Source organism: Electrona antarctica (genome assembly GCF_951216825.1).
Source record: "Electrona antarctica genome assembly, chromosome: 14".
Lineage (NCBI taxonomy): Eukaryota > Metazoa > Chordata > Actinopteri > Myctophiformes > Myctophidae > Electrona > Electrona antarctica.
The window spans coordinates 45549573-45566918 of NC_136795.1; the positions used below are offsets into that span (position 1 = coordinate 45549573).

General features: G+C 41.1%; 2 protein-coding genes across 2 annotated transcripts; one reads left to right on the forward strand and one right to left on the reverse strand.

Moving 5' to 3' along the window:
- Window positions 1-1945: 1945 nt before the first annotated feature.
- On the forward strand, window positions 1946-6658 carry LOC306937238 (GTPase IMAP family member 8-like; the record flags this gene model as incomplete). The annotated part of the gene is made up of 7 exons (XM_079520902.1): window positions 1946-1976; window positions 3582-4172; window positions 4450-5163; window positions 5253-5374; window positions 5700-5889; window positions 6013-6162; window positions 6387-6658. 7 exons carry the CDS (start codon window positions 1946-1948, stop codon window positions 6656-6658), a joined length of 2070 nt encoding a protein of 689 aa, XP_079377028.1.
- A 4231-nt stretch (window positions 6659-10889) lies between these two features.
- LOC306937240 (uncharacterized protein) lies at window positions 10890-17091 on the reverse strand (the record flags this gene model as incomplete). Its single annotated transcript, XM_079520908.1, has 6 exons — window positions 10890-10927; window positions 11691-11897; window positions 12101-12326; window positions 13290-13843; window positions 14568-14711; window positions 17061-17091. The coding sequence occupies 6 exons, from the start codon at window positions 17089-17091 to the stop codon at window positions 10890-10892; spliced, it is 1200 nt and encodes a 399-aa protein (XP_079377034.1).
- Window positions 17092-17346: the final 255 nt, after the last annotated feature.

A 17346-nucleotide genomic window follows, 5' to 3' on the forward strand; every position in this document is an offset into this window, starting at 1 on the left:
GTAAACCAAGAGTAAGAATGGCTAGCACTGATTTAATATCCAACTCTGTTAAGCAACTTAAGTTATTATTTTTACAATATTTGATTAATTGTGTTAATGTTATTCAGAGAGGGCACAAGATTCAAGATTCAATAGGCCTACTTGTATAAGAGCATAGCCTACACAAGAGTAGAATTCTTTGGTTTTGGTTCACCAAATGTAGGCTACAAAGCTATTTGTACACTGTCACTGATATTATAACACTGAGATTTGTATTAGGCTACTGTATAACACCTTGGTGGAAAGCCTGGTTAGGCGAGGTTAATAAGTAACACCTTGGGGCAGTGCAGCAAGTGTACATTTGTGCAGCAAGTGTACATTTGTACAACACAATGCATTCAATATATTACTGTTAAGAACAAAACCAAAGTGTTTTTTTTTCTTCTGTTGAGGTGAATAACTATACTTGTAGTTTCAGACTCTAAGTGGGACAAAGGTGCATGTTGCTTTCAAGTTTCACCACGTGATGCATGTGTTAGATGTTTAACCCACACAAAAATTCTTCACATTTTTATGTCAGAAGAGCTTTCTCTTGTGTAGTCTATTGTATTTATTGCGACCGCAATAAACACAATACACCGTTACACCGTACGTTACTACTATCGTTACTACTATTGTGCGTTTTTGTCAGTCAGTTAGTAGGTCAGTCAGTCAGTGTATCACTCAAAATCCCCATACATGGGGAAAGCCCCCATACAGGTCTCGTGACATTACGTGACATCATCAGGGATGGAGATCCCTGATGTCATAGTAAATGCGACTTGCTGTCGCAATTAAGCCCATATATGGAGATCCCTGGTGTTTGGCCAGCAACTCTACATCTGACATCAAACCTCAAACCCTTAGATCTCCACATATGGATATATGTCGGAAACTGTTCTGACATTCCATATGTTGATACTTCCCCATCCATCATTCCTCTTCGATGTCTCCCTTTTGACTGATACCTGTCCATTCAAACTCTAGACGGGCCTGGCCCAAAGGTATTAGTGCAGCCACGCCCAACAGCCGGTGAAAACTAGACTTCTCAACAGGCCCAGAAATGAAGGCCCGACCCTACCTGGGCCCTCATCAAACCCTGTACACTGACATTCTGACATTCCATATTATGTTGATCTGATCTCATCAAACCCTGTACACTAAAGACACGCTCCATATGTACACAATTCATTCCATATGTTGATCTGACCCCCCCATGCAAAAGCGCCAGCGCTCGCCCAGCAGTCTGCTGTCACCCAGGCGGATATGTTGATCTGACCCCCCCATTCCAAAGCGCCAGTGCTCGCCCAGCAGTCTGCTGTCACCCAGGCGCATATGTTGATCTGACCCCCCATTCCAAAGCGCCAGTGCTCGCCCAGCAGTCTGCTGTCACCCAGGCGGATATGTTGATCTGACCCCCCATTCCAAAGGGCCAGTGCTCGCCCATGAGTCACCCAGGCGGATGCGTGCACGAAGCCTTACTGGTCTTGTTGGTCAGTTCTTTATTGAAAGTGACCATCATGCTATATGTAATATAAATGAGGCTTTAGGCTGTACTTCCTTGTTTCCTACAACCGTCCTACCCAAAAGCACCTCTACCTTCTTTTACGATGTCATATAGGTGAAAATGATGTGTGAGTCCTTGCGTGTGGGCGTTTAACAGTTGTGTACTGACTGTACTGTATCTGTGTTATACAACTGTTTCTGCTTTTAGAGAACTTCCCACTTCATGATCATGGGAACTTCACAGTTGTGAACTTCACAGTTGTGTTGGTTGTTAAGCAATCGAACAAGTCATGTCAGTTTGTCTTGTTATATGAGGTGTGTGTCCGCCAGGACTTCATTTTTATGAGATCTATTGTACAAGTTATGTCTCAGTAAACAGATATTTAAACAACAGGTCAAATAGAAGGCGCACAGAGTAAAAATGGCTAGCACAGATTTGATCTCCAACTCTGGTAAGTTCTTCTTAATTTTATGATATTTGATTAATGTACTATACACTGAAAATGGTGTTAATTTAACTCAGAGATAAATGAACATTGGGGATTTATAGTACATCTTGGAAGTTGGCAGTTTTACAATTTAACCACTTTTAAACCATCTATACTTGGTCTACAGGTGGCTGGCTTTTTACTTACACTGTTCTTTTCTCCCTCTAGTCTATGTCTTCACATAAAATAATATAGCCTATCTACAAGTTAACTCAAGTTTTTCTCTAATGTACCTGTACAGTAACAAAAGTACAACCTTGAACCTTGTGAGTTTGTAGATAAATAATCCTGCCAGAATATGGAGACTATAGGGTTCAAGTGTCTAATCGTTTATCATTCTTACCATTATATACATTTTGTCATCTGAAAGGCTCTTGAAATAGTGACGTAGCCTAGATATATAATTATAACCAATTTGTGATGATTTTAAAAGCTACTGTACATGTTACTTTTTTCATGAATACATTTTTATTTTGACCATGAATACATTTTTATTTTGACCAATCTACCAATGATAGAGTATATAAAATACTGTATCTATCACAACTGTGGTGGTTGTATTTAATGTAATCGTCCTGCCCTTCAATTGAGAAATGTACATCCTGTGGTCTGGTAGTACCTCTACTGGTTGACATGTGGTACTGCGTGAAGTCAAAATCCATAGCAAGCAGGCAGGCTCTACTTTCCCCATTTAGGCCTGACATCGAAATTTGAAAAATGTCTTCTAAATTCTGAGTTTTCTGAAATACTAATAAGTATGTGTGGTGTATTATGAATCATATAGCATTAATAACTACATGGTTAGACATAATTGCACATATAACTTTAACTCGTACTTCTCCTCTGACATATTTTAACTGAAGGTCTATTTGCATACAATTGTACAACAGACAACAGACTATCTCTGGCTGAGAGACAGTCATTCCAAATTGTAGGTTTACTCTTTGACTCCTCAAGATAATTATTGGAGAGAGCCAGTTTGCCAAAGTGGTCTTTGATCTGATATTATCTCATTCAGGCATTCAGTTTACAGCAGCTGTGTAAAACATCTTTTATCACTCAGGATGCTTTCAAAATAGACTACCTGGGGCTATCCTGGTTGACCAGAGCCATTCTTTAGGGTAGGAGGCTACAGTTTGTCTCTATGCATTTTATCAGTACCACAGCGACTGTCACAGTTGGGGGTCTTCTGAAAGAATATATATATCCGAAGATTTGCACCACATTTTTATGATTACAAGCTCGTAGCGCAGCACTCGATCGGTGCCGCGCTATGAGCTTGTAGATCTGCTATTTTTCAATAGCTAAAGTATAACATAATGCTTAAAACACCAAAAGGGGTTCCCACCCAGAATGGGTTAAGTTGCTTAGTTGTCAAATCTTCAGAACTTGTACAAGTGACCTGGGTTCAAATCTGTGGTAGGGCATGAAAGTTACAGAGTGCAGCCTTTATGAAAATATCATGTGAAAAATGTAAAAATGTTAGATCATGAACTGTTCCTCGTGACACTAAAATACTTTTCACCTTAGACAGTGTGACTGTGAGTGTACTTGTGTTTTTTGTGACAGGGCAAAGTCACCAGTTGTCCGAGCGGAGGATTGTGTTGATCGGTGGGAGAGAATTGACTGGTATGTCAAGTAACAGGAGTGCAACTGGGAATACCATACTGGGTAAAAATGTGTTCGACACCAGCAAAAGAACCACCCAGAGTGTGATGAGACAAGAGGAAGTGCATAACCGACTGCTCACTGTGGTTGATACTCCAGGCTGGTGGTGGCACTACCCAAGAGAAAATACTCCAGTGCTGGATCAGTTAGAAATCAAGCGCAGTGTATTTCTGTGTCCCCCAGCCCCTCATGCCTTTCTTCTGGTCATTCACATTGGAGCAAGGTTTCTTCCAATCTTCCAAAAATCTTTGGAGGAACACCTGCAACTTTTTCACGAAAGATTACTTGATCACACAATTGTGCTGTTTAGTACACATTTCCCATGTAGTCCACAAGCACTGCAGGACTTTATGGAAGGGTGGTCAGCAATGAAGTGGCTTCTCCAGCGGTGTGGAAATCGATCGCATGTTCTCGATGTCAGCAACAGACGGGATGGCTCCCAAGTCCAAGTGCTGCTTGAGAAAATAGAGGCAATGTTTGCCAAAAATGGATGTTGTTATGATGTTGATCCAGCTGCTGGGGAAATTCTAAGGAAGCAGATACAGGCAACGACTGAAAGAGCTACAATGAGGCTTTCTGAAGTCACAAGAGAAAGAACAAGACTCAGAACACTGATTGAAGGTGAGTCACTGAGGTGGTTTCATTACATCTCTTTTCAGTAGTGCAACTCATTTTGGGATCGACAGCTTACCTGTAAAACCAATGACCCAATCTTCAAATGCAATTGAATGTATCCTAATTTGTTTTTGTATTTTGTCATCCCCAATAGGCGGCAAGAAAGCTCCAGCACATTTAAACCTGGTGATGGTTGGCGCACAGTGGTCTGGCAAGAGCTCAGCAGGAAACACGGTTTTGGGGAAAGATGTATTTCCCGTTGCTCATGGTAGAACAACAGTGCACTGTGAGGCCAAACATGGCACAGCAGCGGGGAGGCACCTCACGGTGGTGGACTCACCTGGCTGGTTCTACAATAACAGCCTAGGAGACACCTGTGCATTGGATAAACAGGAGATTGAGCACAGCATGTATCTATGTCCACCTGGACCCCATGCAGTGCTCTTAGCGGTTGGCCTGGCATCTGCTTTTAACGCACCCTGTCAAAGAGCAGTCGAGGAGCACATGGGTTTGTTCAGGGAGGAAGTCTGGGATCACACCGTTGTACTGTTCACACGAGGTGACATGCTGGGAGAGAAAACCGTGGAGGAGCGCATAGAGAGTGAGGAGGGCCTCCGGTGGCTTGTCGGGAAGTGTGGGAACAGATACCACGTTCTGGACAACACAGACCGTGCTAATGAAACGCAGGTGGTAGAACTACTGGAGAAGGTAGAAGAGATGTGGGTGGAAAATGGCGATTCTCAGTATGCGATTGACCTTGGCCGTGCTGCACTGATAGAAGCCAAGAAGCATGTTCAAGAAAGAGGAGCAAAAAAGAATAGGCTGAAGGTCCAAAGACAAGAAAGAGTTCTAAGGGAGTTGTTCAGAGGTAATCAAATGGGTGAATTTAAATTACTGATCATCCTCACATCAAAGCCATGATCAACATTTTAATTTGTATCTCATTTTCTTCTGCAGGGGAGGAGCATTCACTCACTAACATGAGAGTTGTTCTTGTTGGGAGAGGAGACTCTGGGAAAAGCATGGCAGGAAACGGACTGCTTCATGGAGAGTACTTTCAGACGAGTTTAATGAAGAAGGTAACTGATTGAATAGATCATCTTAATCTTAAGAATGAAATGAAATGTCTGCAAGAGGGAGTGGTTATTAAACAGGCTAGATTTTCTCAAATGTGATATAATTGTTTTAATGATGATATTCCTATTTCAGGAATTCAAGCACCAGAGAAGAACCATGGTGCCTGAAAAACATCAAAGAAAGGTTGCAGGGTTAGAGGTCACAATTGTTGAATGTCCAGGCTGGTCAACAAACACAACGATGGATGAAATACAACTGTTGCGCAGTGTCTCCATGTGTGCACCAGGTCCTCACGCTTTTCTCCTGGTTGTTCCCATTTCCAATCAGTTTACAAAGAAAGACAGGGAAGCTATGGTGCAGCACTTGATGCCATTGAAGGAGAAAGTCTGGAAACACTCTATGGTGCTGTTTACCTGGGGGGACTGGCTCGGAGACAGATCCATTGAGGAGCATATCGAGGGTGAAGGAGAGGCTCTCCAGTGGCTTGTAGAAAAGTGTGGGAACAGATATCAAGTTGGTAATTACCGTCGTTGGAACATAGGGCTATTTCAAATAAATGATTTAATGACACAGAACAAGGGTCGCCACTTTTCGGCGGAGAAACAGAGCCAGTATGAGAAGCCATTGCTCTCTTGGTTAGCACGAAAGTCTACTTTGACGGAGGAGTGGACCAACAGGGAAGAGCAGCTCATAGGCCGGATGCTGAAGGCTTTGGCAGCAGAGCCAGGAGAACCATCACAGCCACCTGTGAGGAAGATTGCCAGCTTAGATGGTGCCTTCACCCCAAGCAGTGAGTCCCATGTAACCAAAGCAACCTTGACGTGTACATTTTAAGCCCAATATATACTGCACAATTCAGTTATAGAGCTGGGAGGTGAGCGACACCACTGTCATGTGATGATCATTTAAGGCTTCAATTAAAGCCTTTTTACAGTGTCTCATTCCTCTGAAATACATTATTTAACATGTTCTGTTGATTGTTTTTCTTTTCTTTTTTTCTTTTTCTTATTACAGTGAGTGGAGATGCTCCTTCTGAAGTTGAGAGCTTTTCTGGGATTGACGGAGCTGCTTGTGACAAGGTGAAGGAATGGTTGACCCAGAGGGTCGGAGGGAGCTCTGACCTGACCTCTGGCATCTGCAGCATCATCAGTGCTTCTGCCAGTTCTGTCGAGAAGTTTGATCGGATGTCTCTGGTGGACGAGGAGACCCTGGAAAAAAGTAAAAATGTAGCAGCCAGAGTTTCCATAAGCAGGGTAGAACCGCGGGAACGCAGGAATTCCTGTTGAGGACAGTAAAGTGGGATTGGACTCTAAAAAGACATTGCTGTGCAAAGTGCACGCAGATGAAGGCCTGAGTAGCCGAAACGCGTCCGTTTGTCAGAGACTGCTGCTGTTGTCTCTGAAAAAGAAAAAAACCCAAAGATAATTCACATTGTGAGTTACGCACTGTTTTTATAGACAAAGTGCATTTTCAACATTCACAATGTCATAATGTTGAGGATACAAGTTCCAGGGAAGCTGAAATTCTAAATTCTGTCTATGGTGATAACCACATTTATTTATTCATTCTGTATTTATTCTTTTCAAAACGGTATTACTTTACAGTACTATACTTTCCTGTATCACTTAGGCCTATATTATTATTACACTGTTATTTCTTCTTGCAAATATGTTGGACATTGTTAGCACAATCTGCCGGAGTCTGGCACACTAACATTTTAATGCTCATGCAATGTATGTGACAAATAAAGTAATGCATTTTAGGTGAACTTTGAGCCAATGTAACAACGTTTGTTGTTTTATGGTGTCTCTGACAGTGAACCTGATGGATGGATGGGGAAATGGCTTCATCTAGTTATTATCCTTAACTGATCACACAGATGAGCCATTGAGACATTTGAATTAATTTATTACTGCCACGATTACATAATCGTGAAACTTTAAATCATGATCTTTGACTAGTTTTTAATAATTGTACAGCCCTTATGTAAATATTGATTATAATAAAGTTCTTCCAGTACCTACCAAATGTCGCCTCATAACTAATGGATCAGGTCAGATGACTGGGCCAAATACAACATTTACTGAACCAACTGTGGTAAATAGTTATGGATATTTTAGGCTCAAGTAACGAATACATTTGTTAGTCCTGAATTTAAGTACATGTAATTGTTACTTTGTAGGCTATATGCCATTGAGCAATCACATCTTACATAGAGTAGCCTACAGTATATCAAAAATCACACCCGTGTGAACTGAGTGGTGTAAGGTCTTATATAGACTGATCAGCTGTGGTCTGACGTAATGTCTGACGTAATGAAATCACACCCGTGTGAACTGAGTGGTGTAAGGTCTTATATAGACTGATCAGCTGTGGTCTGACGTAATGTCTGACGTAATGAAATCACACCCGTGTGAACTGAGTGGTGTAAGGTCTTATATAGACTGATCAGCTGTGGTCTGACGTAATGTCTGACGTAATGAAATCACACCCGTGTGAACTGGGTGACCATAGCAACCATGCTCATTTTTTGGTACGAACAGACAGACAGACAGACAGACAGACAGACAGACAGACAGACAGACACGTAAACTAACAAAGCCAGTTGTAGGAGTGGTTTACACCACTCAACAAATATCAGCACTCCAGCTCCCTTCATATTAATTTATACTAGGTTTGTTTGGGTAACTTATCTCGCTTAGGATTTTGTTACAGGGGGAAATGTAAAACTCATCAGTTCACAATCATGATCTGTGAAACATAAAAACAACTAAAAACAGAAAATGCAAAGATGTGGGCTTTCAACCAAAAGATTTGAATCAAACTTTTCTGATACCACTGATGACTTTTCTGATGATACTAGGGATGCACCGAAAGGGACATTCTTGGCCGAAACCGAATACCAAATATAGGAAACAGTTGGCCGAAAACCGAATACCGAATATCCGAATATGATTAATATTATATATCTTTTTTCCTACCATTGCTGTCATGGCCGTACCTTAAAGCTACCTGATTTATGGCAAAATAAATGATTATGGCAAAACTGGCAATAATAATCACTATTATGGGTCCATAAAACATTTATTCAGCTCTTTTGAATGCATTCATTGCATAAACTATTCGGTGATATATTTTCTGCCTATTCGGGCCGAAACCGAATAGGCCGAAAATGCATTCCGAATATTTTCTGCGGCCAAATATTCGGTGCATCACTAGATGATACCAATCTCACACACTGTGTGTTCTCTCGAATATGTCGACCAGCACCTGATAACCACATGTACTGTAGTCTCACCATGGCTGGAAACGTTATTGTACCGATCCATTAATTGCGATAGATGTTGGATACTCAAAATGACACTATTCATTCTCTGAATAAACCAAATCAGATGCCACCATGAGGTGATCAACTTGTGGGTCAGGTAAGCATGGTCAAGACTGTCCAGGCCGGCATAGTACTAGGTGATAAATAGATAAATTATTGCATGCCAGTAATTGTTGAAAAAAAGTGTAAAATAGATGGTATAGAATATATAACGGAATCAGAATCAGGCATGGGAAAACTTTGGTTGGAATGTGTTAGTCGTCTGTATTGGTGGATTTTCATGAAACTTTGTGTGAATCATGGAGCTGTTTAAGCGAGTCAAACAAATCACCATAGATAATTTAGCTGATTCTGCTATATTCTTTACTCACTGAATAATTATTCAATGGTAGCCAATTTCTAATGTGGGTTTCCTAAACAAAACAAAACATTGTATTTGAATTTGTCACATTTTCTATGAAACACATTGTTGCGGAAATGAGTGCATGCTAATAATACATTCATCAATAAATCAGTGGTTTTAAACCAGTGGTCCTTGAAGGGATTCCAGGTGGTCCCCATGCAGCTAAATGATGGAGAGTTGGTGACCAAATGGACCCTTAGATCTTTCAATCTTTGGTTTCATTTTACGCTCTCATGAGTTAAATTATTGTTAAACATTTGCCTTACTTAAGAAGTCTACACATGTTGTTATTTTGATCAATGTTTGCCTGTTATCTCTCCTAGGTAGGCTACCAACATCAATACAACATGGAAATGTGGACATTTTCTTTAGTTTTGGGTCTGAGAGGCTAAATCTCATCAAATGGTGGTCCGTGGCTCACATGCTGAATAAATAAAAAGGGTTGAAACCAAGTAGAAAAGGGTCACTGTTAGAACGTTATTGTCCGTATGAGTACCGTGTACGTGCAGTGACAAATATCCCCCCTCCCCGGGTGATATTTGTCAGGTAGGCCTACTCATACGGGCTGGTGGGGGCCGCACCTGGCTGTCAGCAAGGGTGTGTTGGGCCAGAGGAGAAGGACAGTTCTAACAGATACAACCGCAGTGCCAACACACAGACGTGTGTGTGTGGGGAGGAATTAATTGACATAAACAACTAAATGGTCTAAAACCTGACTGCAAATGAGGACATACTGTAGGCCTAACAGTATAGGCTAAACATCAAATCAAGCGGGACCCCCTCGAAAATGACACGCTGCTTCTCAAGGGGCTATCCCTTCAATACAAATCTGACAATAAATCAAATCAAATAAATCCCGTTCCTGAAGCTCTCTCTTCTTCCTCACAATAGTTTTCCTGGAGGGTGAAAGCAACCAGTCATTACTATTGACATTTTATTGTTAAGAAAACATGCCATTAAAGTCTTGTATTATTTAATAATACAATTATTCAATAATGGTGATTGATACAAAAGTGAAAATAGGAAGGAGCACAGCTCGTAGTCACGATTAAAAACATTTTTATTAGATTACCAACGTTTCGGCAACAAAATGCATGCCTTCTTCAGACAAAAGACAAAAGTAAAACATCTTAGCAGCAGAACAGGATAAGCTAAAATAACTGTGTCGGATGTATTGAATGAAACTTGTATGCCTCTCCTTTTACATCAGGGTTATTGTTTTGCGTTTTTATTTTTATTTAATTTGGACTTTTTGTTTTCAATTTCTCTCCATTTCAGTCAGGGGCAAGATTCAGAAAAATAGCTATATTTGGACATTTTCTCCATACGTCTTTAGTTAATTTCATCGTTTTGTAAATACACAGTTTCACGTATTCATCTTTACCTTATTTTTTCCTTTTTTGTAAAGCTTTGTCTTCAGGCTATTATACAGTATAATTAATATACAGTTAAGTAAACGTATTTTTTTTCCAAATCTCATTATTGGTGCGAGTGTACAGGTTTTGATGAGGTCAGATCAACATATGGAATGTTAGAACAGGTCAGCTCCATATATGGAGATCTAAGGGTGGCAGCGGGGGCAGTGTCTCGAGTGTACAGGGTTTGATGAGGTCAGATCAACATATGGAATGTTAGAACAGGTCAGCTCCATATATGGAGATCTAAGGGTGGCAGTGTCTCGAGTGTACCGGGTTTGATGAGGTCAGATCAACATATGGAATGAATTCTGTATTGGCCATATATGGAGCGTGTCACAAGGCGTGACGGACTGACTGACAGATAATAACTAGATGAAGCCATTTCCCCATCCATCCATCAGGTTCACTGTCAGAGACACCATAAAACAACAAAAGTTGTTACATTGGCTCAAAGTTAATTCACCTAAAATTACTTTATTTGTCACATACATTGCATGAGCATTAAAATGTTGGTGTGCCAGACTCCGGCAGATTGTGCTAACAATGTCCCACATATTTTCTAAGAAAAAATAACGGTGTAATAATAATATAGGCCTAAGTGATACAGGAATTCAGTGTAAGTATAGTACTGTAAAGTAATACCGTTTTGAAAAGAATAAATACAGAATGAATAAATAAATGTGTTGGTCACCATAGACAGAATTTAGAATGTCAGCTTCCCTGGAACTTGTATCCTCAACATTATGACATCGTGAATGTTGAAAATGCACTTTGTCTATAAAAACAGTGCATAACTCACAATGTGAATTATCTTCGTTTTTTGTTTTTTTTCAGAGGCAACAGCAGCAGTCTCTGACAAACGGACGCGTTTCGGCTACTCAGGCCTTCATCTGCGTGTACTTTGCACAGCAATGTCTTTTTAAAAAAAAAATGTTGTGGCTTGAGAGAGATGGGGGGAAGACATGCAGTAAAGGCCGTCGGGATCGGGAGTCGAACTCACGGCACACTGCCAGACTGGATTACCAGTCAAGGTGCCTGGACCACTGAGCCATGGCCCAGGCCAGCAATGTCTTTTTAGAGTCCAATCCCACTTTACTGTCCTCAACAGGAATTTCTGCGTTCCCGCGGTTCTACCCTGCTTATGGAAACTCTGACTGCTACATTTTTACTTTTTTCCATGGCCTCCTCGTCCACCAGAGACATCCGATCAAACTTCTCGACAGAACTCATGGCAGAAGCACTGACGATGCTGCAGATGCCAGAGGTCAGGTCAGAGCTCCCTCCGACCCTCTGGGTCAACCATTCCTTCACCTTGTCACAAGCAGCTCCGTCAATCCCAGAAAAGCTCTCAACTTCAGAAGGAGCATCTCCACTCACTGTAAAAAAGAAAAGAAAAACAATTAAACAATTAAATAATGTATTTCAGAGGAATGAGACACTGTAAAAAGGCTTTAATTGAAGCCTTAAACGATCATCACATGACAGTGGTGTCGCTCTCCCAGCTCTATAACTGAATTGTGCAGTATATATTGGGCTTAAAATGTACACGTCAAGGTCGCTTTGGTTACATGGGACTCACTGCTTGGGGTGAAGGCACCATCTAAGCTGGCAATCTTCCTCACAGGTGGCTGTGATGGTTCTCCTGGCTCTGCTGCCAAAGCCTTCAGCATCCGGCCTATGAGCTGCTCTTCCCTGTTGCTCCACTCCTCCTCTGTCACCGTCAAAGTAGACTTTCGTGCTAACCAAGAGAGCAATGGCTTCTCATACTGGCTCTGTTTCTCCGCCGAAAAGTGGCGACCCTTGTTCTGTGTCATTAAATAATTTATTTCCTGAAATGTGTTCCAACCAGGGTGATTCAAAACTTGATATCTGTTCCCACACTTTTCTACAAGCCACTGGAGAGCCTCTCCTTCACCCTCGATATGCTCCTCAATGGATCTGTCTCCGAGCCAGTCCCCCCAGGTAAACAGCACCATAGAGTGTTTCCAGACTTTCTCCTTCAATGGCATCAAGTGCTGCACCATAGCGTCCCTGTCTTTCTTTGTAAACGGATTGGAAATGGGAACAACCAGGAGAAAAACGTGAGGACCTGGTGCACACATGGAGACACTGCGCAACAGTTGTATTTCATCCATCGTTGTGTTTGTTGACCAGCCTGGACATTCAACAATTGTGAGCTCTAACCCTGCAACCCCATCTAAATGTTTTTCAGGCACCATGGTTCTCCTCTGATGCTCGAATTCCTAAAATAAAATGTCAGGATATAATTAAAGCAATTATGCAACATTTTTAGAAAATCTGCAGCTCAACAGGTACACAACACACAGTACACATACATATTGAAGTGTTCTGGAGTATTTTGAGTATCTGACTCACCTTCTTCATTGACCTCATCTGAAAGTACTCTCCGCCAAGCATTTTGTTTCCTGCTATGCTTTTCCCAGAGTCTCCTCTCCCAACCAGAACAACACTCAATCTAGTGAGATAATGCTCCTCCCCTGCAGAAGAAAATGAGATACAAATCAATATGCTGAATTGCTGATCATGAACATTGGCAATTTATGTGAAGATCATCAGTCATTTAGATAATTGATTTGCATTTGCTCACCTCTGAACAATTCCCTTAGAACTCTTTTTTGTCTTTGGGCCTTCAGCCTATTATTTTTTGCTTTCCTTTCTTGAACATGCTTCTTGGCTTCTATCAGTGCAGCACGGCCAAGGTCAATCGCATACTGAGAACCGCCATTTTCCACCCACATCTCTTCTACCTTCTCCAGTAGTTCTACCACCTGCGTTTCATTAGCACGGTCTGTGTTGTCCAGAACGTGGTATCTGTTCCCACACTTCCCGACAAGCCACCGGAGGCCCTCCTCACTCTCTATGCGCTCCTCCACGGTTTTCTCTCCCAGCATGTCACCTCGTGTGAACAGTACAACGGTGTGATCCCAGACTTCCTCCCTGAACAAACCCATGTGCTCCTCGACTGCTCTTTGACAGGGTGCGTTAAAAGCAGATGCCAGGCCAACCGCTAAGAGCACTGCATGGGGTCCAGGTGGACATAGATACATGCTGTACTCAATCTCTTGTTTATCCAATGCACAGGTGTCTTCTAGGCTGTTATTGTAGAACCAGCCAGGTGAGTCCACCACCGTGAGGTGCCTCCCCGCTGCTGTGCCATGTTTGGTCTCACAGTGTACTGTTGTTCTACCATGAGTAACGGGAAACACATCTTTCCCCAAAATCGTGTTTCCTGCTGAGCTCTTGCCAGACCACTGTGAGCCAATCATCACCAGCTTTAAATGTGCTGGGGCTTTCTTGCCACCTATTGGGGATGACAAAATACAAAAACAAATTAGGATACATTCAATTGCATTTGAAGATTGAGTCATTGGTTTTACAGGTAAGCTGTCGATCCCCAAATGAGTTGCACTACTGAAAAGAGATATGAAACCACCTCAGTGACTCACCTTCAATCAGTGTTCTGAGTCTTGTTCTTTCTCTTGTGACTTCAGAAAGCCTCATTGTAGCTCTTTCAGTCGTTGCCTGTATCTGCTTCCTTAGAATTTCCCCAGCAGCTGGATCAACATCATAACAACATCCATTTTTGGCAAACATTTCCTCTATTTTCTCAAGCAGCACTTGGACTTGGGTCCCATCCCGTCTGATGCTGACGTCAAGAACATGCGATCGATTTCCACACCGCTGGAGAAGCCACTTCATTGCTGACCACCCTTCGATGAAGTCCTGCAGTGCTTGTGGACTACATGGGAAATGTGTACTAAACAGCACAATTGTGTGATCAAGTAATCTTTCGTGAAAAAGTTGCAGGTGTTCCTCCAAAGATTTTTGGAAGATATTAAGAAACGTTGCTCCAATGTGAATGACCAGAAGAAAGGCATGAGGGGCTGGGGGACACAGAAATACACTGCGCTTGATTTCTAACTGATCCAGCACTGGAGTATTTTCTCTTGGGTAGTGCCACCACCAGCCTGGAGTATCAACCACAGTGAGCAGTCTGTTATGCACTTCCTCTTGTCTCATCACACTCTGGGTGGTTCTTTTGTTGGTGTCGAACACATATTTACCCAGTATGGTGTTCCCAGTTGCACTCCTGTTACTTGACGATATGCCAAGTAATTCTCTCCCACCGATCAACACAATCCTCCGCTCGGACAACTGGTGACTTTGCCCTGTCACAAAAAACACAAGTACACTCACAGTCACACTGTCTAAGGTGAAAAGTATTTTAGTGTCACAGGGAACAGTTCATGATCTAACATTTTTAAAATTTTCACATGATATTTTCATAAAGGCTGCATTCTGTAACTTTCATGCCATACCACAGATTTGAACCCAGGTCACTTGTACAAGTTCTGAAGATTTGACAACTAAGCAACTTAACCCATTCTGGGTGGGAACCCCTTTTGGTGTGTTAAGCATTATGTTATACTTTAGCTATTAAAAAGCAAGGCTTTTGCACACCTACAGGCGACAGGTGCGTAGAGGCGACAGGTGCGTAGGAGAGGGTACGGTGCCCAAAAATTCAAAAGGAACAAACAACCGCACACTGTCTTCAAATGCAGTGACCAACTTTTATTTATTTAGGGAAACGTTGCTGTTTCCCTAAATAAAAGTTGGTCACTGCATTTGAAGACAGTGTGCGGTTGTTTGTTCCTTTTTCATACTTTAGCTATTGAAAAATAGCAGATCTACAAGCTCGTAGCTTGTAGCTATCTGCTATTTTTAAATCATAAAAATGTGGCGCAAATCTTTGGATATATATTCTTTCAGAGCGAACGTTTTTAACTCAAATCTTTGCTTCTGGGAGGTCCCCGGAACAACATATTTTCAGATGGGGGTCGGCGGCCAATTACATATATTTTTGGGGTCCTTGACATGAAATTGTCTGAGAACCACTGACTGTCTATTTTGATAAAAGATGTTTACACAGCTGTTTACACAAATGAATGCCTGAATGAGATAATATCAGATCAAAGATCACTTTGGCAAACTGGCTCTCTCCAAGAATTATCTTGAGAAGTCAAAGAGTAAACCTATAGAATTTGGAATGACTCAGCCAGAGATAGCCTCCTGTCTGTGGTAGGCCTACAATTGTATGCAAATAGACCTTCAGTTAAAGGACCACTTCACCACTTTTCAACCTATCTTTATATACTAGGTCCTCACTAATAATCATGATAAAATGGCACCATTTTTTTCTACTCTGTCCGTGTCTCATAGGAGGGCTGTGGGCAGTTCAGAAACCCGTCCACCAGTGACATCATCGATGGGGAATCCAAGCTAATAGAAACTGCAGGCTTTTATAGTTCTGAAAAGTTGCAATGCGAAAATGGAAGCCATCTTTCTCACGAAAATAAAAATCTAAACATTTTTGTAAAAAAAATATTGTTTAAAGAAATTCTGCCTAACGATGATGTCACTGGTGGACGGGTTTCTGAATTGCCCACAGCCCTCCTATGAGACACAGACTGAGTAGAAAAGAATTGTGCCATTTTATCATGATTATTAGTGAGGACCTATTATATGAAGAAAGGTTGAAAAGTGGTGAAGTGGTCCTTGTCAGAATGTCAGATAGAGAAGTACAGAGTTAAAGTTATATGTACAATTATGACTAACCATGTAGGTATTAATGCTATATGATTCATAATACACCACACATATGTTAGTATTTCAGAAAACTGTCAGAATTTAGAAGATTTTTTTTAAATTTCGATGTCAGGCCTAAATGGGGAAAGTAGAGCCTGCCTGCTTGCTATGGATTTTGACTTCAGGCAGTACCACATGTCAACCAGTAGAGGTACTACCAGACCACAGGATGTACATTTCTCAATTGAAGGGCAGGACGATTACATTAAATACAACCACCACAGTTGTGATAGATAAAGTATTTTATATACTCTATCATTGGTAGATTGGTCAAAATAAAAATCTATTCATGGTCAAAATAAAAATGTATTCATGAAAAAAGTAACATGTACAGTAGCTTTTAAAATCATCACAAATTGGTTATAATTATATATCTAGGCTACACTATTTCAAGAGCCTTTCAGATGACAAAATGTATAAAATGATAAGAATGATAAACGATTAGACACTTGAACCCTATAGTCTCCATATTCTGGCAGATCTACAAGCTCACAAGGTTCAAGGTTATACTTTATTTGTTACAATTGTTACATCTTGTGTATTGTACAGGTACATAAGAGAAAAACTTATTTTTGAGTTGTTAACTTGTAGATAGGCTATATTATTTTATTTGAATTAAGACATAGACTAGAGGGAGAAAAGAACAGTGTAAGTAAAAAGCCAGCCACAATCAACTACCTGTAGACCAAGTATAGATGGTTTAAAAGTGGTTAAATCGTAAAACAGACAATGCCGTGTGTTGTACAAAGCTGCAATGCCAACTTCCAAGATGTACTATAAATCCTCAATGTTCATTTATCTCCGAGTTAAATTAACACCATTTTCAGTGTATAGTACATTAATCAAATATCATAAAAGTAAGAAGAACTTACCAGAGTTGGAGATCAAATCTGTGCTAGCCATTTTTACTCTGTGCGCCTTCTATTTGACCTGTTGTTGAAATATCTGTTTACTGAGACATAACTTGTACAATAGATCTCATAAAAATGAAGTCCTGGCGGACACACACCTCATACAAGTAATGAACAAGACAAACTGACTTGACTTGTTCGATTGCTTAACAACCAACACAACTGGGAAGTTCACAACTGGGAAGTTCCCATGATCATGAAGTGGGAAGTTCTCTAAAAGCAACAAACAGTTGTATAACACAGATAC